The following is a 21,092-nucleotide window of genomic DNA, read 5'->3' as shown; positions in this document are numbered from 1 at the left end:
GCTTTTACTTTTAAAACAATTCTTTTATTTTACAGCCGGAATTATTGTAAAATATTGAGTCAGGTTGTTTTATATAAGTTTAGTTAGTAGAATTCTACAACACTCTTACAGAGATAAAATATTTAATATTAATATTTTACTAATGTTATATAAAAATCCTACGACTTTAACGTTATAATCTGTAAATATATTTTTTTGGGTGGAAAATATTAAGAATATTATCTTTTATATAAATTTTAAAATTTTTTAGTATTTACTTTTAATCATTTAATATATTTTGGATCGAGCCGCGGATGTTTTACATAAATCAATTCGAAAATACATCAATTAACTTTTTATGTATAATGTAATGTATGTATTACATATATAACTATTAAACATTTATTATTAAACGTAAACAAATTTGCAGGGTATGTTCTAGTAGAATTGTGATGGCGAGCATGATTAAATGGATTTTACATCTTCTGCGCATGATCAATAATTTGTGTAAATTCAATAGTAGAAAGCTGCATCCTAGTTGTAAAGAAAAATATTAAATTGTTTAATGTCTGAGGAAACTTATTGCCAATCCTCGAATAATGAATAGGTCACAAATTTGTCGCATATTGATTTATATTTGTAAGTCAGTCAAATTTTCCTAATATAAAATATTTTAATTGTGTGACGAATATGAATAACTTAACAAATTCATCTTCACAGTACTTTCTGGAGCAACGTTATGTCAACGAACATATTTTGAGTCAAAAATGAATATTTCCAATTCTGATGCAAAGGACTTCAATTTCAATGATGGACAAATAGCAAAATTCAGTAAGCCGCTAGATAGAGGACCATATTTTGACACTTCTGCAACGAAAAATGTAACTTCCCTAGTCGGTAAAACTGGCCATCTAAATTGCCGAATTAAAAATCTAGGAAATAAAACGGTAAACACGATTTATTAGTCAAGGTAATATTGAAATATGAGATCTAAATTCTAGGTATCTTGGATACGACATAGAGATTTACATTTGCTAACAGTGTCAGAAAGTACTTACACATCAGATCAAAGATTTACTTCAATTTACAACAAACAAACTGGTGACTGGTCGCTACAGGTAATTTACAATCACAAAATCAAACAAATAGGAAAATGTGAGAAGTGCAATTATTTTTTATAAAATAACTGGTAATCTCTAGATAAAAGTTCGCACTTAAGTGCAGAATGTATAGGCAAACGGCAACATTTTAAATGCTGTGGGAATGCAAATATTCAATGCTGTTATTTGAAGATCAAGCACAAACGGACAAAATAAATATATCAACATCTTTTGAAAATGTTTCTCAAAGTGGCCAAGACAAACAAATATTTCCTTTGGTGTTAAAATTAAAATTCAGCTTTTACTTTTAAAACAATTATACAATTATATATGTACATATATACACAATTTGGCTTTGGTAAAGATGGACATGGTTGTTGGCTGTTGATAAAATGTCCAATTATTTTTCTCCTTTGCTTATAATAAATGAAAAATCATATGTACTCAGGATTCGATTATGTATCTAGTAGACCGTCGTCACATGCAGACGTGTATATATAGACGTGTGTTTATAGAACTCCGGAAAAAAATATAAATCCCACAAGTTTATAGTGCAGTGAGAGTCTATAACTAGTCTAAAACGCGAAAAAAAAACGCACAACAACAAATTAATAATTATAAATAAAAAAAGTATATCAAAAACTAAAACGATGAATCATAACGACACTCGTAAACAAAGAACGCCGGCTTTCTCTTCAGCGAAACAACGCGTATTTCTCTTTCGTGGCCGAGTCAACTCAAAATACTGCTGATGCAGTACCTTTGGAACGGTCAATTACCCCAGACCTAAAATTGCACTTAACAAGTGATCGAGCTCGTTCTTGCTCTTCCGTCTCAGAGCACCGAGTTCATTGAGCAAACATCGAACAAGCAAAAGCTGGCATGCAATAGGCGAGAGAATGCTTCTCACCTACGGTGTACTAGCACTAACAGTCAGTATCGCCAACAGCAAGCTACAATAACGACCGCAACGGTATCGCCCGCCCTTTCAACCATCGTTGGCAACACTCGCTCCGTATGTGTCATTCGGCGGCAGAAAGCCCAGTATAAGATCAACAATCAAACAAAAGCAACCCAAACAACTCCTTGACCACAACGCAAGCGATGCCCCGCTCGTGCAGATGAAGTGTGTAGTGCGCTTAATCAAAAATATCTAATACCCCTAATCTATACGAAAAGACCCGCAGCAATATGAAAAGCAGTTCAAGCAAAAACTTACATCCACCATAGATTTCAAATTACTAGAAGACAATCAATGATACTGCATGCCGAAGATAGCGTTAAAAAGAAGCTCAAAGCCACAGTCGTCGATAAATTACGAGAGAAAAGTTCCATGCCCTTAGTGAGCAAAATTATAGAGCTATTGGACAAGACGGAACTTGTGTATGCTGATTATAGTCCCTTTATGATCGGTGTGTGGGGTAATATTCGTGAAATAAAAGTTCAAACGAAGTCAGAAGAAAGCTTTTGAATATTATCCAAGCATCTATACGACACTAAAATGAATTTTTACACGTGTATCTGATTATGACTGATTTGCGTTACGATATTACAGGCATAGAATTGATATTATACTATTCGTATAGTAAACTCAGGGGCTGCTACTGTAAAGGCTTTAACGCCAAAACAGTCTTCAGCATCGCAGAATCACTGTAGAAGAACCACATAAACGCAACGGCCATGTACAATGTATGAATTGTCAAGAGTATGGCCACACACGGTCGTACTGCACTATACACTCCGCCCGGTGTGCGTGGTTTGTGGACAGCTTCACGAATCCGCACACTGCCTAGCAAGCAAAGACGACTCTAAGTACTCAAAAGTGCGCAACTGCCCGGTGGGTAATCACAGCAGCTAACTACAGAGGTTGCCCCAACATATAAGGACACCTAGACGTCTTCGTTCTCGTCGGCAACCAGATCGTCGCTTGACTCCGGATCCTCAACAAGGAAAAAAATGACATTTGCAGGTGCTTTAAAATCAGGATTGGAGATTGGACCTTGAGGCACTGTTCTCTAGCCTACAACAAAGCATTATGAGTTCATGTCGCTTCATGCGACAACTATGCTGTAAGATCTAATGCGTATTATCAGAATCGCTTGATACAAATGTTTAGTCATCACATCGTCCTCCGAATATATATCTCCATATGGCATTCTCAGACTATATCACGTGGAATGTAATGGCGTTCGCGCATAAACTTGAGTTATTCTCAATTCCTGCGTCGACAAACTTTGAAGTCATGCTATTGCAGGTAAACACATCGGATCATCTGAATCAACGATGCGCCACACATCATAAAGGCACATAGCGCCTACACTCAAAAGAAGGACAAATCAGGCAAATCGAGTCAACTTCGTTCTAGAAAACGACGAGAAGGCAGTCTCACAGGTCGCCTATGCACGTCAAAGGGCTTAAAGGACCGCAAGACTTGACCAAAGCGTTAAAACAACAAAAAGCAAATAGTCAACATCTCTACATCCAGCAACTATCATCCTCTTCTACGAAAAACCCACTGTGGAAAGCTCATCCAAGCTGGTCTATGCCCACCAACAAATACTGTGATGCCTATAAGAAACCCACTAGGCGGCTGGGCCCGCAGTGGGACGAGACAGAGCCAAACAGTTGCAGAACCTTGAAATATGTGTTTTCAAGCCAGAATCCTGCCACATAATCATCACAATACAACATAACAAGTTTGACTCTTCAGCTCATTCAAGAGCCAATGGAATTTCGCCCAAACGAATATTGCACGATCATCATCAAAATCAGGTTGAACCCAAAAAATCACCAGGCTTCACCAAATAACCCGAGAATGATTATTGACTCCCGATGACTGTGCAGTTGTTTCACCCTCGCGCAACTCTCAATGCCATACACGTGGTATTCCCAGAGAGATGGAAGAAGTCACATAATAACAATGAGTACCAAGAGCCAGGCAAGATAACACAAAATTCATCGCCAACAGACCCAGATAAGCCATACATATCAGGCCTATTAAACTCTTGAGAAATGTTGCTGACTCTAGATAAAATCCACATCTAAGAACTATAACAAAATCCCATCACTATCATATGGGGTTTCGTGAAAACACTTGTTGTTGATGTATGTTTGCTGAGAGTCCATCGCATAACATCTGGAAATAAGAAGCGCCATTCGAAAACCGATATATGTAGTTGCACTTCCATATTCTTAGAGTATCCCAAGGCATTCGATAGAGTCTGGCTAGTAGATTAACGCATTAAGATCAGAACAACCTTCTATTACTACACACAATTGAAATCTATATGACAGGAATTGCAGTATATCAATTCTGCATGGTCTAGTAGAACATGTGATCAGAGCGGGTCCACAAGCAGTCTATGCCAACATATATTCCTTACACAACAGAATCCAGCAATTATAGACGAAACTAACAACATGCACCTTTGCTGACGATACACTGTTCAGTGTCTGTTGAGCCTGGATTGCGAGTTTGGGCATATGCTCTTCATGATGTGATAGGTAGAGAAATGGCTCTCTGACTGGCGAATAAAAGTAAACGAACAAAAAAGCAAATAAGTTACGTTTAAACTAAACAGACAAAATTGTCCACCGCAAACAAAAGACTAAAATATTCAACCAGGCCAGAGTGAAATAGCAATTATTTGACAAAGAAATACTACAGGCAAGCTTTTCTTCGCATCCTATCCACTCGCGCGCGGGCTAACAAGGCTGTGCAGCCGCTCCCGTCTGCGTCGTAACGACCTACCAACCAGCGATAGAATCTTGTCTCAATTAAAGAGAGAAGATTCAATAAAAACAGCAAAGTTAAAATAAAAAAAAAAAATAAAAAAAACAATCAAAATTAAACGCATATAGCGGAAAAGAAACAATATTAAAGTTATATTTTAATTTCATAAATAAATCATTTCATATTGACTCCACCATATTGTATTTCACCTTTACAATATATTCAGCTGATCTATTTCTACGAATGTTTACAGCCCCATTTAGATAAAGAACATTTAGCTGTTTTATTTATATTTATTAAGTTAATTTGAAGCTTCTTGTTATATATTTTTAATCCAAAATATATTTCATAAATAAAGCTTCAGTAATCGTGTGGTTTATTTAGACATTCATACAAACATACACATTTGCATAAGATAAATCTATGGATACAAGTATAAATTTGATATGCTGGTAAATAACATTTATTTACTGATTAATATACCAAGCCAAAACACATCAGTTGCTGACTGTTCAATATATAATAATATTATATATAGTATACATAATAATATTATAATTTATTTACCTCATTTCGCTGACGCCCTCGTCACTATTGCTTAGATTTTTTCCAAATAAGTATAATAAATAACTGTAAATTTTATTAGTTTTTACCAGTTTGACTGCAATGCGAACAATGTGAATGCCAAAAAGATAGAATAGGTAGATAGATAGGCGATCGTCTCACAGCACCTCCACAAATTGTGGAACATAAAAAAAACGAATTAAAGTTTTTATATATTTTGAGTAGAGCATCGCAGCATTCACACGCACGCACCTAAGAATATAAATACAAAAAAGCTTACGAGCCACAGCACGTTTTCGCTGTAGCGTAAGCAACGCTGCCTCCAATCGTTTCAATACAATTCTCTCCGACTTAAAATTATCTGAAAGTTTAAGCAAAAACTAATAAAATAAAAATAAAAGTCCCCATATATTATTTATGAATGGTAGAAGTTGTTTATTGCCATTAATATTAAAAAATATTGTGTTGCTTTTACCACACTGAAAATAATTTTACCATAGATTTATTTATTTTATATATTTTTAAGGAATAAATATTCAAATACTATAATCTATAATACTATTCATCATTTATTCATTTACAATTTTTTGTAGATAAAATTCCCACAAATAAGAGATTCCGGAGTATACGAGTGCCAGGTGTCAACAAGTCCTCCAGTTGGATACACAATGATCTTTTCCGTTGTAGGTATGTTCTACTATTTTATATTTATTCGTTATTTTATATAAGTACATATGTATGCATTACCTAATGACAACATTTAATTAAATGTATGGTAGTATGATATGATGTAGTATATTGTTTAAAACTTAACCAGCTGTAACATTAAACCTTTTTGTTTTCAACCCACTTAAATGATTTTCATATATAAATAAAAAATATTTTTTTCAAAAGGGTAATGTTGAGAGGCGTACGTTCGAATTGAATTAAATGTTTAATTTTGTTTAGTAATAATCAGTCATATAAACCAATTATTTGTAAAGAAAATTAAAAAAAGATTCCACTTGGACATTATTGTAAAAAGTTGTGTAGTTGTGCAAATGTATGTACCACGGAGAAGGAGTCGTGGCAGACCCCACAAAGTACATAAATATATTATAAACCAGCAAGACAAACTGATATAGCCATGTCCATTTGTCCGACTGTATGAGTGCGTGTTTCTCAGCAATTGCCTATATCCAGGAGCAGTCGCTTTTTTTTTATTTCCTCCCCCCGTGGGGGTGTATGTCAAAGTTGGTTGCGTCCAACTTTAATTTGTCTACTTGTTTAATATGGACTATGTATGAATACTTAGTTATGTATGTATGAATACTTAACATTTAAAATAGCAGATTATTTTGATAAATATACTACCGGGATAAGTTATCGACTATGATATTTCTTTGTTAAGAATGCTTCACATGCGTTAATGTATATAATTAATTATTTCAATTATTGTGTAACTTTTGTATGTTTTGGTATTGTTACCAAGTATAAGTAAGTGTATAATTGTTTTTTAAAAGCTATAAAAGCATAAACAATAATCTCGTTAGGAATATAAATTTGACTTTTATTAGTATAACAATAAGTATCTGTGCAAATCCACGAAGTATTTTTAGTGAAGTGTATTCATTTAATAATTACAAATTTACTCGAATCACACGGTGTTTTAGGGCAGAGTCAACAATTCAAATAAAGACTGATCACACCTTACTTGAGTTGCTCAACATTCCAGATGCAGTAATGGCAAACCTCCAAGGCACCACTTTTCAAATTATAAAATAGTTATCCTATGTTCCTGCCGTTATCCTATTATCCTATGGACAACCTGAACAACCATTACGACTAAAACACTTTATCATATTCATATGTTTCATATTTATCAACGTATGCAAGTCTGTTTTGGTCTATAGCGTATTTGTAAATCACTTCATCGATTGGGGAGAAATAATGTCGCAACACAATGCTAAAGTAGTTGTGTTAACCGTCGTCGCATGCAGCCTTGGTTTTAAATAAATAAATCTTACAAGGCTATAGTGCAGTAAGAGACGCAAAACCTAGTGTATAACGCGAAAAGACGATCAGTGCGATAAAATCGCACTAAATGTTTAAATTAAATAAAATTTTAAATTAATTAAAAATTACACATTCATAAAATATATCAAAAACATGCTCTCACCTACGGTGACTAGCACAAAAGTCTAACGACCGCAACGGTATCGGCCGCCCGCTCAAACCCATTCGTGGCACACTCGCCTTCGGTTATGTTGCATCGGCGGCAGAAAGCCCCTATGAATTCAAGAATCAAAAAAAGCAATCCAAAACCAACTCCACGACTAACAACGCAAGCGATGCCCCGCTCGTGCAGACTGGAATGGATCGGTACATTCAAATTAAACGGAAGTAAGCCCCCTAATGCCAAGAGCGAAAATGACCGGCAGCAATATGAAAGCAGCTTCAAGCTAAAAACTTAACACCACCAATAGATTTCAAATTCTAGAAGGCAACTCAGATGATCTGCAGCCCGAAGAAGGCGTTAAAAAGAATCCAAAGCCACCTCCGATATATATACGGGAGAAAAGTTCCAATGTCCTTGAGAGCAAAATTATAGAACTCATTGGACAAGACAACTTCCACAAAATTTCCCTTGTACGAGTGTAATATTCGTGAAACAAAAGTTCAAACGAAGTCGGAAGACAGCTTATAGAATATTATTCCAAGCATCTAAACGGACACTAAAATTGAATTTTTACACGTATCAATTTAAAAAGCAGCAAGGGACTTACAAGTGGTCTTAAAGGGCATAAGAATCAGATGTAACACCTGCAAGAATACTTAACTCAGGCTCAACGAGTTGATAAAGGCTTTACCGCCTAAAACAGTCTTCAACATCTTAAACAAGGATAAGAAGCCCGATAAGAACTGGAGTCAGACAACAATACTCTTAACAAAATGAAGCACACCCTAAATACAAACTTCAGTTTCTACTGCATCGTAGAAGAACCACATAAACGCAACGGTCCTGTACAATGTATGAATTGTCAAGGATATGGAATTTGGAACACGGTCATACTGCACACTCCGCCCGGTGTGCGTAGTTTGTGGACAGCTTCACGACTCCGCACACTGCGTAGCAAGCAAAGACGACTCTAGTACCAAAAGGTGCAGGAACTGCGGTGGTAATCACACAGCTAACTACAGAGGTTGCCCAACATATAAGGAGTTGAAAAGTCGAATCCTCCAGCGAGTAACCACGCCGCGCTCCTCAAATGTACGGCTTACACCATCTAAATTACACCTAGACGTCTTTTCGCCAGCAACCAGATCATCCCTTGACTCCGGATCCTCAAACAAGGAAAAATGTGACATTTGCAAGCGATTTAAAATCAGGATTGGGGCCCACTGCCGCAAATATATTGCACCCAAAAGCACCTCACTCTTAGATAAAAATGGCAAAACATTACCAGCCTATGGAGCACAAACAAAACAACCTTGAGGTACTGTTTTCTAGCCTACAACAAAGCATTATGGAGTTCATGTCTTTCATGGGGACAACTAAGCAAGATCTAATGCGTAATCAGAACCTCTTGATACAAAAGTTCTTATCACATCAGTCTAAATAATCAATGGCTTCTCTACGTATATCCACGTGGAATGCTAATGGCGTTCTCGCAGCATAAACTTGAGTTATCTCAATTCCTTGCTCGACAAACACATTGTCAAAAATGTGTCAATCTGTCAAAAACACATCTGACGAACAAATATAACTTCAATTTAAGATGCTACACATTCTACGCAACACACCATCCCGACGGCAAGCACACGGTGGGACTGGTATCCCGATCAGAAACCGTATTTAGCATCACCTCTACAAAGAGCTCACAGAAAATTATTTACAAGCCACAACAATAAGAATAAAACTGAATAGTGGCATGCAACTTATTTTTATATTGCACTCATGCACTTCTTCGACTCACTAGGAGACCATTTTTATAGAAGAAGACTACAATGCAAAGCACACACACTGGAGATCTCGCCTCGTGACTCCAAACGGAAAGCAGCTCTATAATGCAATTACAAGAGCCACCAACTAACTCGACCACGTTTCCCCTGGCAGACTAACATACTGGCCAACAGACTCAAATAAACTGCCTGACTTAATAGACATCGCAATTACCAAAAATATACCTCAAAACTCTCAGATCTCTCATCTGACCACTCACCCGTCCTAATTAATTTACTCAACCATCCAGTAACCGATGATCAACCAATTAGGATGAGCTCACACAAAACCAAATGGATCTGCTATAGGAAATATATAAGCTCACAATAAGGTGTGTAATGTAAGCTAAATCCTTTACTCAACGTTAAAGATGATGTCGACAACCTTATCTACAAACTAGAGTCCGATTTTGTTACCGCAGCCCGCATTGGAACTCCTCAAAATGCAGAAGCGCCTACTAAAAAGAAGACAAGAAAATTGTTCGTGTGGTCTCAGCCACAATTTCGGTTAGAGTGTTGGCAGTGCCACAATGGTAGTACACATTGTGTTTTTAAGGGGTGTATGCACTCTTGCTGATTTCTGATACTGATAGTGGCGGGTGAACTCTACATAACCGAGCCCATGAGAGTTAAAGAGCTGAAATTTTCGCAAATTTTTTATACTGTAAAAATAGATTTTGAATATTGAAGCATTTAATTTTTGCCGCGACAAACAATAAAGTTTATCGGCAACTCTAAAAATACGGAATCACCTATTCTCACAGAAATTTAAGTGAAGTTTGGTGGAAGCCATCAGTAAACATAATTTTAAACCACTGTCAAATTATCCCAACATCTCATTTATAGTCAATTTCTGATGTACAAATTTATTTTAAATCTTAACGCTTCTTTTATGCCTGTTGACAAGGCACAAAATATTAAATGCCAAATGCTCTCTGAGCAATATTTGTGAGCCATGCTCACTCGCTCATGTTACTGACCAACTTGATTTAGTAGCTCGTGAGTCATGAATCATAACTCATGACCAACCCAACACTCTTCCTGATGAAGAGCACTACCCATCTATTGATATAAATAATATATGTATATACATATATATATATAAATAATATATACATAAATAAATATGTATTTATTTATACATGCAAGTAATTGCGGAAATGGTAATCACAGAAGTTGAAACAGCTCATACCCTAATAAGGCTATCATCACTAAGCAAGAAATATATAGAGGCGTCAAACAGCAAAAAAAAGAGCTATCAACCAAACGGCTGAGCCTGGAACCCCAGAGCAGCCGAACGGAATGTCTAGAACCCCAGAGTGCGTTCGGCTGTTTCGAGTTCGAAGCGTTCGTTCGAAAGCAAGCACAACAAGAAATCTGTTTTCAGTCGCAGATCGACTGCGTTACGATTGAGCACGGCTGTGTTTCTACGCGCTGTGCTCTCGTTTCTCTGTATGTGTGTATATGTGTACAAGCGCTCGCACGCTTGTGTGCGTATGCAAAAGACACTGTTGCCGCTGTTCTTTGTTGTTTTTGATCTGGGATGCTTGCGGCCATAGCAAGTGTCGCCGCGACGGCTCATTTGCTTATGACGTCGTGACAATGTGACAAGTGCGCGCGAGACAAGTGATTGTGGTTAGATCGATTGATTATTTTCAGATCCTTTTTCTATTGCCTATTCGCGACAAGCGCGCAACACTCTGCATATAGAAAGGGTATTGCACGGCATTTCCGACTATATGAAGTAAATATGTTATGTTCTACAATAAACAAATATTTTTGTTTATTATATAATAAACGACATATAATTGGCTAATAACTATAGCTTAAAGAAATTTATTAAAAACTAATTGATTATCCCTTAAACGTACATTTGAGTGAACTTCAAAAATTGAAGGGTATACAAATTTTTATATGTTAAATTATTTTGCACTTGAACCTCTTGCTCTTTTTTCTGCTGTTGCTGTTTGCGTATTTCTTGCTTAGTGCTATATAAATGATACATCTTAATTTGTTGGCGGGCAGAAATTTTTAAAATTTTGTAGCGATAAATCAATTCTAAAATGTTTTCCACCTATGGTTTACGAAAACAGCAAATACATTTGAATTATTTTTTATGTATAATAGCAACTATTTATTGCCGATATCTCCTTTACCACCGTAATTATTACTATTTCACAGAGCCAATTACAAATATTCCGGGTGGACCGGAGCTATATATCGATTTGGGATCAACTGTGAACTTAACTTGCATCGTAAAGCACCTACCAGACCCACCTTTGATGGTACACTGGACTCATAATAATCAGGTGAAACCGTTAAATAACAAATGACTATACTAATGAACATTATTATTAAAGTATTTTTAAATTTAAAAAGGAAATTAATTATGACTCACCGAGAGGGGGAGTGTCAGTTATCACTGAAAAAGGTGATATAACTACATCATATCTGCTGATACAGCGTGCCAAAATTTCAGATTCTGGACGATATTCTTGCATTCCCTCAAATGCCAATGCTAAGTCCGTGAATGTTCACATTTTAAATGGTAATTAGTTGTATGTAAACTTAGCATTATCTGCAAGGCTAATATATACATATATATTTATTTAGGAGACCACCCAGCAGCCGTGCAAAGAGCTACAACATTTTCAGGTTTAAGCTTAGATGTAATTGTATTTGTAATTATTTTAATATACATTTAATAATAAATAAACGAATTTGTATGCATTCACATGTATAGATGTTAAACTTGTAAATATTAAATCTATATATTAATAGATAGAGTTGTCGGGCTAGGGATGATTGTAAATGAGTTACCACCAATCTCCACCAATAGCTGAAACCTGCAATTTTTCCCAAAATTTTATTAAAAATATCTGAAGTGTTGAACAGGAGTAAATTTTAAAAATTCAGCGGGAAATTCGGAACTCTGAATTTAACATCGAGGAAAGTGTTTTTAATCGTTATCTTAAGGGCAATTGAAAAATAGTCTCTTATTATACAATTCTATACAATGTACAGTGTGGCAGCACACCAAGCTGAACCAAATCGGCTCAGCCGTTCATTTTTCTCAATTTTTATATACATATGTATATAGATTAAGTTTGCACGTAATGTTTTGCAGTGCATAAATGGTATTACCAATATTGCCAACACGATTGCAGCTATTATAGAAGAGGACATGAGTCGAAAAGAGGTATGGTATTGTGATGTATGGTATTGTGCTATGACTATATAAATGGCTAAACATTGACAAAAATCTGACCGAAGAATTGGGTATCGAACAGGGATCTGTGTTATGAACATGATGTCACAAGTGTTTGTGTATGCGCTAACGTGATCCAGTTCGGTTTCGCTGTAGTGTCAGCAGCGACGCTGCTGTAGGTGTAAATCGTGTTTTGCGATTTGTGGAGGAGGCAGGAAGATATCAAAATAAATAAAATGAATGCGAATTATGTTAGTTATGGGAGCAACAACATACAAAATTTGGTTGCTCTATTTCTTATAGTTTCTCAGAATCAGTTGGTCATACATCCAGCTCAGAGAACGGCATGTGTGTTAATTTTCAAGCACAATGGGAGCACCCTAGAAAAGCAAGCGTGACCATTACGCGCACACACAACACAAATAGTGCGCCGCACACACAACGCACAAAGCACACACGAGAAACAAAAGAAAATTTCAAGTGTGCTTCAGCCACTCAGGAGACAAGGCGAAAGGAAAATGTGCCCACTCACAAAATGCGATCGGCTGTCTAAAGCACAAGCGAGAAATAATCTTGCTGGCTGTCTCGCTCTGTCTGCACTGACAGCGGCGCGGTGCGGTATTAGGTAGCGAAACAGAAGCGCACATAAAGCGAGCAAAAAATTGTATGACCTCTTTTTTGCGTTTCCTCACATACATTTTCGGACTGCCCATGAAAAATTGTCGGACGGCAACAGCCACAATATCGGCTGCATGTGGGGGTAATACCATATAAGTAACTTGGTAATTTGTGGGGTGGGTACACTCAAGTTCTATGGTAGCAAAGCAAAAACATACAAAAAAAAATTGTATGACCTTTTTTGTGTGCATTGCTGACATACTTTTCGAGAAGCTGATGCCACACGAGCAATAATTGTCGTTTGGTCATCAGCCACACACTAGAAATATTGCTCAGTGTGCCTCAGCCACACAAAAGCAATTATTGTGTGGTATCAGCCACAATTTCGCTTGGGTGTGGCAGCGCCACAATGATAGTACATATTGTGTTTTTAAGAGTGTGTGCACTCTTGCCGATCTCTATCCCAGACAGGCAGACATACCATCGGCTCAGACTCAGTTTGTTATGCTAATTAGGAATATATATACTTTATGGGATCTGCCTGTTACATACATTTGCAAAACTTCATAATGCTCATGATTTAAAAAAAAAATGTCAAAGTGTATAATAAGTGAAGTCAGGGCGAAAGTCACTTGATCGGGGGTTATTGCTTGCCGATTCTCGATATTATTACGCTTCGGTTAAAAATGTTGAATCATTTTCAATGAGGTGAAAAAAATATTCAAGGGTAAAATAAAATGTGAAATAAATTTACTATTTTACTGTCAACAATTTCTAAAAGGCTAGAGTTTTGCATAGAGGCTGCTTGACATTGACAACAGGCAGTTGAAAAAACGCAAAGAATAAGCCAAACTAGCACCACTACTACTAATAGCTGATGATGGCTTATCGATGACATTGATTATGAATATCGAAAGTGTTCCACCTCTATTTACGATAATTGTAGTAACTAGGGATACGTTAAAATAGTGGATTTATAAGGAGGCTTTGATAAAATGTATGCAGAATATATAGCTACAGCCTGCATTGCATTGACATTGAGGTCTGTTATATCAATGAACTCGTTCTCTGGACAAAATACACCTCCGATGTTTGGTGACTACGAAGCCCAACGCCATTGGCAAGAAGTTACGGTTAATGTGGATATTAAAGAGTGGTACTCGAATAGTACTAATAACGACTTACTCTATTGGGGCTTAGACTATCCCCCATTGACTGCATACCACAGCTATGTTTTAGGACAAGTTGCGCAAATGATTGATCAACGCTATGTGGCATTAAAAACGAGTAGAGGGATAGCAACGCAGCAACATAAGAGCTTTATGCGACTGACAGTAATAGCAGCTGATGCTTCAGTTTATATACCAGCAATGTTTGTATTGTGTCTTGGCATCGATTTCGCATTTAAGGGCAATCGAAAACTGGCTCAGTTTATTATAATTGCCCTTTATCCTGGCCAAATACTAATTGACAATGGTCATTTTCAGTACAACAATGTATCACTTGGCTTGGCTGCAGCAGCTATAGCTGCAGTGCTCTATAATAAAAATTATGTTGCTGCGTTCGCGTTTACCTTGGCTCTAAACTATAAACAAATGGAATTGTACCACGCATTGCCATTCTTTAGTTATCTCCTAAGTGCGTCAATCTCGCAGGAAAGGTAAAGTAAGCTCTCATTCATTTAGGATTTTATATACTGAAATTTTTATAAAAAATGGAAAACAGTATTATGAAGTGGTCAAAATGTATATAACAGGAAGAAAGAGGCGTGACCCTATAACGTTTATATATCCTTGATCAACAAGACAAACTGAATCATGTCCGTCCGCCCGTTCGTCTGAATGTATGAGCAACGAGAACTCAAAGAGTGTAAGAGCTAGTATGTAGGTGCTTTTTTATTTGTTGTAGAATAGGTTACATTTAAACAACATGAAAAACATTGATTTATCTAGACAATTCTATGAAGTTTTTTTTTAAGTCATGACAAAAACCTGACTGGCCTTTTTGAATATAATAATAATAATCACAATAGTATTAATTAAGCATAATGATTTGAAATTTACAAGAACTCCCTCAAACTTTAGTATAAATTAAGAACCCAATTAACCCACGCAGCAAACATACGCATGCACTCACAAACACATAACACCTATGTAAAGAGTCAGAGCTCGTTTTCGCTGTAGCTTCAGCAGCGACGTTTGTAGCAAGCGCACCCGCTGTCTATATTGAAATTATTTTTTTTTAACTTTTCTGTTTTTATTGAATCTTGTCTCAAATTGAGACTGACAATAAGTATACAAATCTTATAACAAGACATTATCTAACGGTTCTATTAAACTGATTAAGTATTGCTCGTTCCTAGACTATCGCTGATTGGTCGTTACGACAGAGACGGGAGCGACTTTACAACCTTGTAAGCTTGCTGTAGTATTTTTCCGGTTATAGTTCTAAGGATCGTTGACTGAGCTCTCTGGACAATATCAACATTGGAAAGTAAATAATTCCTAAGTTATTAAACTGATCGCATCGGTCGAAATCATGAAAAGCGTATTTGTGATTTATTTCAGAATTTTAATTATGTTTTAATTGCTTAATATTGTGGGTGTAATCCGTTTTTTTTGATTAACGCAAGAGGGGGTAGGAAATAAAACAAAAGTTTTTGGGTTTGGGTATAGGATGTTGATCTAGCTGCTGAAAAACAGTTGCTCATATATACAGACGAACGGACATGACTATCAAAGAACGGCATAAGTACACCGTCTCTAAAAATTACTGTTACTTGCATGGTAGTACCCAAACGAACAGCCGAAATTGAGACTGTTGCCATATGATAATTTTTTCGTCGGCACTGCCTACAAATATTGCATAGCATAGCGCGATTATTTCTCGCTTATGCCAGCCGATCGCATTTTGTAAGCGCGCACATTTTCCTTTGCCCTTGTCTGTCGAGAGTCCAAGCCCATGTGTTGTGTGTCCGCGTATGTACCCATACCCATGACTTGTGAGTGCTACCATGGTGCTTAAAAAGTGCCACCCATGGCGTTCTCTCATGGCTATGTCGACTCGGTTAATCTTACTGACCAATAATATATATTCTTTACGGGGTATGTCAGGCCTCCTTTTCCCTGTTAGATACATTTGCACAACTTTATGATACATTTTTAATTTTTTACAAAAATGGGTCTGTGTATAAAAATCCGTAATTTTTCAGGACCTTCCACCAAATTAGATGTATTTCGAATATTTATAAAATTATATATACATAAACTAGTAGCTTCGAGAGCTACGTCAACCACCACATTTTTCGTTTTAAAAAGAAGTCGGTCAGCTGTTTAGGTCCACTCTGAAATACAATTTTTTTTTGGTCTCACATATTTTTAATGTTATAAGCAAAAAAAAAATAATTATAGTTAAAAGCCATTTACACGTCATGCTTCCTATCAACAATAATACATATATATATAATATATATAGTATATTATGATATATAATATTTAATATTTTTTTATTTACTTAAATTATAAATTATGAAAGTGATTACAAAAAAAATATTTAAAATTAAATTTAAAATTAAATGTAAATTATAGATTTAATAAACCTATAGATTGGGAGTGTTAAACGGTTCAGAATATCTGAAATCGGGGGGAAAACCCAACAATTCTGGGTATAGTGTTAATTATTAATAGTTAAAATAAAAAAATTAGTAATACACTCTGAGGCCACTGTGTTAATAACAGAGTAAATTTTGGGAATCAGCACAGAGTACTCGAAGGGGTTCATGCAGTGAATAATTAGTGGTACAAACATTAAGTGATAAAGAACAAAATTTCGAGTGTACCTAGCAGGAGCTGAGAAATTAAGTTGACTCAACAAGTAATTTCCTCCTTAACTAATTTAATCATAAACATGGCGCCGGTGCTTAGCTAACAATGGGAGATTAAATTAAAAGTAGACGATTAGTATAAGATAGTAGATCAACTACTGGAACCCAGTTAAAGCCTCGCAAAGCAAATAAAAAAATTTTTTTTGGACAGATTCAATACTATTCTGGTGGTTCGAGTATTGTGGAGACCAAGCACAAAGAGGCCATATTCCAGAATCGGACGAACAAGAGATGTATAAAGTAATTTAGTTGTGTAAGGGTCATCAAATTCTTTAGCCCATCTTTTGATAAAGCCGAGAACCTTGAATTGCCCTCACTGACAGTTAGAGAACCAGGCTTGTCAAACTTTAGCTTACTATCAAGGTAGAATACCTAAGTCATTTACTTCTGCTAATCTATTGATAGGTAAGTGATCAATGAGGTAGTTGCGACTGTCTATGGAAGGACATTATACATTTAGAACAGTTAAGTTTTAATAAGTTGTATTTTTACACCAATTGACAAAGCGGTCAAGATAAACGATAGGCATAGCTTTACGTCATAAGCATACACTAGAACGTTTGAATTCACAATGACTGATAGCAGATCATTGATAAATAGGTTAAAAAGTAACGGTCCCAGGTGACTACCCTGAGAAAATCCAGATGTCACAGACACTGGCTTGAAAACTACCTTTTAAATTCTATTAAGTAATTAGATACCCACTTCAAAAAATTCTTTGGAAATCCAATCATAGTTAATTTTTTTTATTAGAAGACGATGATTAACGGAAGTAAGTAATAACAACGTGAGTCTGCATTTTGTTTTGAAAAGTTAAAGCCCTTGAAGAAAACTCAAGTAAATTGGTGGTGGTAGACTTTTGTTTATCAAAACCGTGCTGGTAAGGTTATATAATTGAACTACAGAAATGCATAAGCTGAGATGTAATAATTTTTCAAAGAGTTTAGGTGTAGCAGATAGGGTGTAATTGATGAGTTGCTATTAACAGAATAAGTCTGCAAATATATCGGCTGATGCCTGATCATTATTTGACGTCGTATTTTCAAATTAAAGAAGATTTTCGTTTGGAATTTACAAAATTATAGAACTGTTTAGGTTCATAAACTGAAGCCGACAACGACATAAATAATCGTTGTGAAAATCAACACTGTTCCCTGTACGGTTATTTTTTTTAAAGTAACTCTAACTAACTCACGGGTAATCCATAGAGGCTTTTTAGACCTACTAGGCTGCCTTCGAGGAACGCATTAATCAAAAAAGTTATTAAAGGCGTCATAAAAAATAAATAAAGCAATTTCTAAGTTATTACTGACAAAAAAGTGAAACCAGTCATGATTTATAATAAGGTTATTTAATTTATTAAAGTCGCCTTTTCTAACACACAGAGGCTTAAATGCTACTGTACTGTGTACAGTTTGCTCTAGAGCCGACAGTTCTATAAGTAGTTCCAAAGTTGGGTGAAAGGCATCTCGGGGATCACAATCGGATCAATTCTGCTAAAAGTGCTAGCTGAAGGATCTGATACAAATATTTAAATCAAGAAAACAATTATGAACGTTATTTATTTCATTAAGTGAAAGATCAAGTATGCTATTTACAAACATGAGAGCTAGTAGGAACAACTAAATTATCCACTATGGACCAAGATACATCTGGTAAAATTAAAATCTTACCAAGTACACATAAATAATCCCTATTCAGAAGAGCATAGAGGATATTAAATTGTATATTGGATAAGATGTTCATTATAAATTGAAACATCCTGATAAGAGGTGGAATATTAAGAGCATGTTATATAGAAGGAAATTTGACAAACAGTCACTCTAACTGCAATAAACTCAATATTAGTTAAGCAACAAATTAATTCCGATAAAAGATCGGCTTCAACGGCAATTAATACGCCACCATCACCACGTGACAGACGGTCACATCTACAAGTGGTTTATTTATTTGTGAAAATGTAACTAGAAATTTCAGGCTTTAACCAGGTTTCAGTGAAGGCAAGAACATTATAATCAAAAGAAATACTATATTAATATAGTTTAGCTAATTTAGACTTAATACCTCTAACTTGTTGATATACTAAAACAAACGAAGTAATTAGTTTTTCGCATCATTAGCAGGTTTAACCGTAGGAGAAATTAATTTTGCCAGCGATTCACTTGGTCTGCTTTTATTTTTGAACTTAAACTCTTTAATAAGCATGTCTTGTGGCCAGAAAGAAGTACGACAAATAGAGTCGAATAATTCTGCTGGCACGTTTAATTTAAATGAAGATATTTTTCTAGAATATTTAAATTTAAGTTTTTCTACAGTTATTAAGGGGCTAGGAATTTTTGCTTCAATGTAAGCAGTTACATCTTCAACCAAAGTATCCGGGTGAAACCTTGAAATAAAAACTTGTTTCCTTATAGGAACAGTTAATAAGGGTTTAGTGGCTGGCCGTGGAGTATGGAAACTATCAGTGGGCGGCGACCTAACAATCTTTCTAACTCGTTATCATTTATAACGATGCTAGGGTAAGCTGGAGTAACAGGTGTTACTGTGGACAGCTTACCAATGTTAGATCGTTAGTTTTTTTAGGTGTTACAGCCGCCACCAACTGAGAGTCGTCTAAAGCTTTAAACTGCGTCTGCATGCTTTTAAACTCATATATTAACATGTATTTTATAAATAATCTATGGAAAACTATAAACCTCTATTATTGTTGGCCTCCTTGTTAATTTTTGGGCTTATCGGTCTCTCTTGCTGTTCGATATTTTTGAAAATTTCTGATAACTTTTGGAACTATTCAGATTTTTATGTTTTGTCGTTCGTAAATTGAGTTTATCGGTCCCATTTTCCAAATCTGAATATGCCAAACACATTAAACATTTTTCATAGATTTTTTTTGTGATTTTTATCTCTGGACATTTAACAATTTTATTCTGTGAGATATTTAGATATTTTTTGGTAATATTTTGTTGAAAATTGTACCATTCTGGCTCTTATGGGTTCAGATGAATAACGATAACTCGGATTTATCACCCGTCAGTTGTCAGGACAAAGATAAAGCTGTATTTTAAAACAGCTTGATTTACAGTCGATGCACATTTAAATTTTTCAGATTTCGGTCTTTTGCAATTGAGCTGATGACCACCGCGATCATTGTAATAACAGTATTCGTCCTTCTATGGTATCCTTGGTTAAAGTCAAGTAATGCAGCTCTTGGCGTTTTAAAACGACTTTTTCCGATAAGCCGTGGAGTGTTTGAAGATAAAGTAGCGAGTGTCTGGTGTGTCATTAATGTTATTTATAAAATAAAGTAAGTACATATTTAAATATGATGTGGGCTATATATATTTTGATCTTTTAAATATTTATAGAAACCATGTGTTGAATCAACAAATGGCATTGATATGTATGGGTTCCACTCTTTTAGTTGCGTTACCAACTAATATAGGCATTTTCATCCGACGGAGTCAATGCATGTTCATCCTAACACTTTTTAATACAGCTCTCGCTTTTTTCTTATTTTCATTTCAAGTACGTAGTAATAAAACTAGTTCCTGTTTCATAGAAAATATTGCCTACATTTAATATTTTCAGGTTCACGAAAAGACAATTTTGCTGATTGCATTGCCTTCAATGTGCCTTTTTAACTTTTGGCCACATGAGATGATTTGGTTCCTTGAAGTTTCAACTTTTAGTATGCTGCCACTTTTAAAAAAAGATAATTTGCTTATGCCGTTTATTTCAAGCATATTAATATTTCATTTGACTTTCAAATGCACATACTTTAATATTACATCTAATTCCGTGCGTTATTTAGCAATGCTAAAGTTAGTAGTTAAAATATCTGAAACTGTCATGATTTTGATTTTAATTGGCTATTTATTTATCGCACCTCCTGTGAAATATCCTGATACTTGGCCGTTAATTATATCTGTCGTAAGCTGCGCTCATTTTATATTTTTCCTGTTCTGGGGAAATATCAAACATTTTATACATAATATTAATATTGTTAATTAATAAAGATACATATAT

General features: G+C 35.5%; 2 protein-coding genes across 5 annotated transcripts; both read left to right on the top strand.

Annotated features, from left to right (window-relative positions):
* The first annotated feature begins 482 nt into the window (after positions 1–482).
* Positions 483–12,071, top strand: LOC108594255 (hemicentin-1). 2 transcript variants are annotated; one of them, XM_033294696.1, is made up of 7 exons: positions 488–618; positions 700–926; positions 981–1,097; positions 5,970–6,063; positions 11,539–11,666; positions 11,737–11,905; positions 11,971–12,071. In XM_033294696.1, exons 1-7 carry the CDS (start codon positions 579–581, stop codon positions 12,060–12,062), a joined length of 867 nt encoding a protein of 288 aa, XP_033150587.1. In that variant the 5' UTR covers positions 488–578; the 3' UTR covers positions 12,063–12,071. The 2 variants fall into 2 exon arrangements, 1 of the variants encoding a protein (XP_033150587.1); XR_004458945.1 differs by lacking the exon at positions 11,971–12,071 and having other exon boundaries at positions 483–618; positions 5,970–6,059; positions 11,737–11,828.
* A 2,067-nt stretch (positions 12,072–14,138) lies between these two features.
* LOC108608339 (probable dolichyl pyrophosphate Man9GlcNAc2 alpha-1,3-glucosyltransferase) lies at positions 14,139–20,739 on the top strand. Of its 3 annotated transcripts, XM_033294705.1 has the most exons (3): positions 14,139–14,843; positions 20,173–20,370; positions 20,655–20,710. In XM_033294705.1, the coding sequence occupies exons 1-3, from the start codon at positions 14,179–14,181 to the stop codon at positions 20,677–20,679; spliced, it is 888 nt and encodes a 295-aa protein (XP_033150596.1). In that variant the 5' UTR covers positions 14,139–14,178; the 3' UTR covers positions 20,680–20,710. The 3 variants fall into 3 exon arrangements, with proteins under 3 accessions (XP_033150596.1, XP_033150597.1, XP_017855171.2); XM_033294706.1 differs by lacking the exon at positions 20,173–20,370 and having other exon boundaries at positions 20,655–20,739; XM_017999682.2 differs by lacking the exons at positions 20,173–20,370; positions 20,655–20,710 and adding an exon at positions 15,546–15,676.
* Positions 20,740–21,092: the final 353 nt, after the last annotated feature.

This window comes from Drosophila busckii, unplaced genomic scaffold, assembly GCF_011750605.1.
Source record: "Drosophila busckii strain San Diego stock center, stock number 13000-0081.31 unplaced genomic scaffold, ASM1175060v1 chrUn_01, whole genome shotgun sequence".
NCBI classification, from domain to species: Eukaryota; Metazoa; Arthropoda; class Insecta; order Diptera; family Drosophilidae; genus Drosophila; species Drosophila busckii.
Note: the sequence above shows the minus strand (reverse complement) of the source record. Positions and strands in the feature narration are given on the sequence as shown.

Excerpts from the sequence above, each read along its gene's own strand:
- LOC108594255 (XM_033294696.1), top strand. The coding sequence starts at position 579 with ATGAATAGGTCACAAATTTGTCGCATATTGATTTATATTT. Across the intron at positions 927-980 it reads AAAATCTAGGAAATAAAACG|GTATCTTGGATACGACATAG; the intron begins GTAAACACGATT and ends TCTAAATTCTAG. Across the intron at positions 6,064-11,538 it reads AATGATCTTTTCCGTTGTAG|AGCCAATTACAAATATTCCG; the intron begins GTATGTTCTACT and ends ACTATTTCACAG.
- LOC108608339 (XM_033294705.1), top strand. The coding sequence starts at position 14,179 with ATGTATGCAGAATATATAGCTACAGCCTGCATTGCATTGACATTGAGG. Across the intron at positions 14,844-20,172 it reads GCGTCAATCTCGCAGGAAAG|ATTTCGGTCTTTTGCAATTG; the intron begins GTAAAGTAAGCT and ends TAAATTTTTCAG. Across the intron at positions 20,371-20,654 it reads AATGTTATTTATAAAATAAA|GTTCACGAAAAGACAATTTT; the intron begins GTAAGTACATAT and ends TAATATTTTCAG.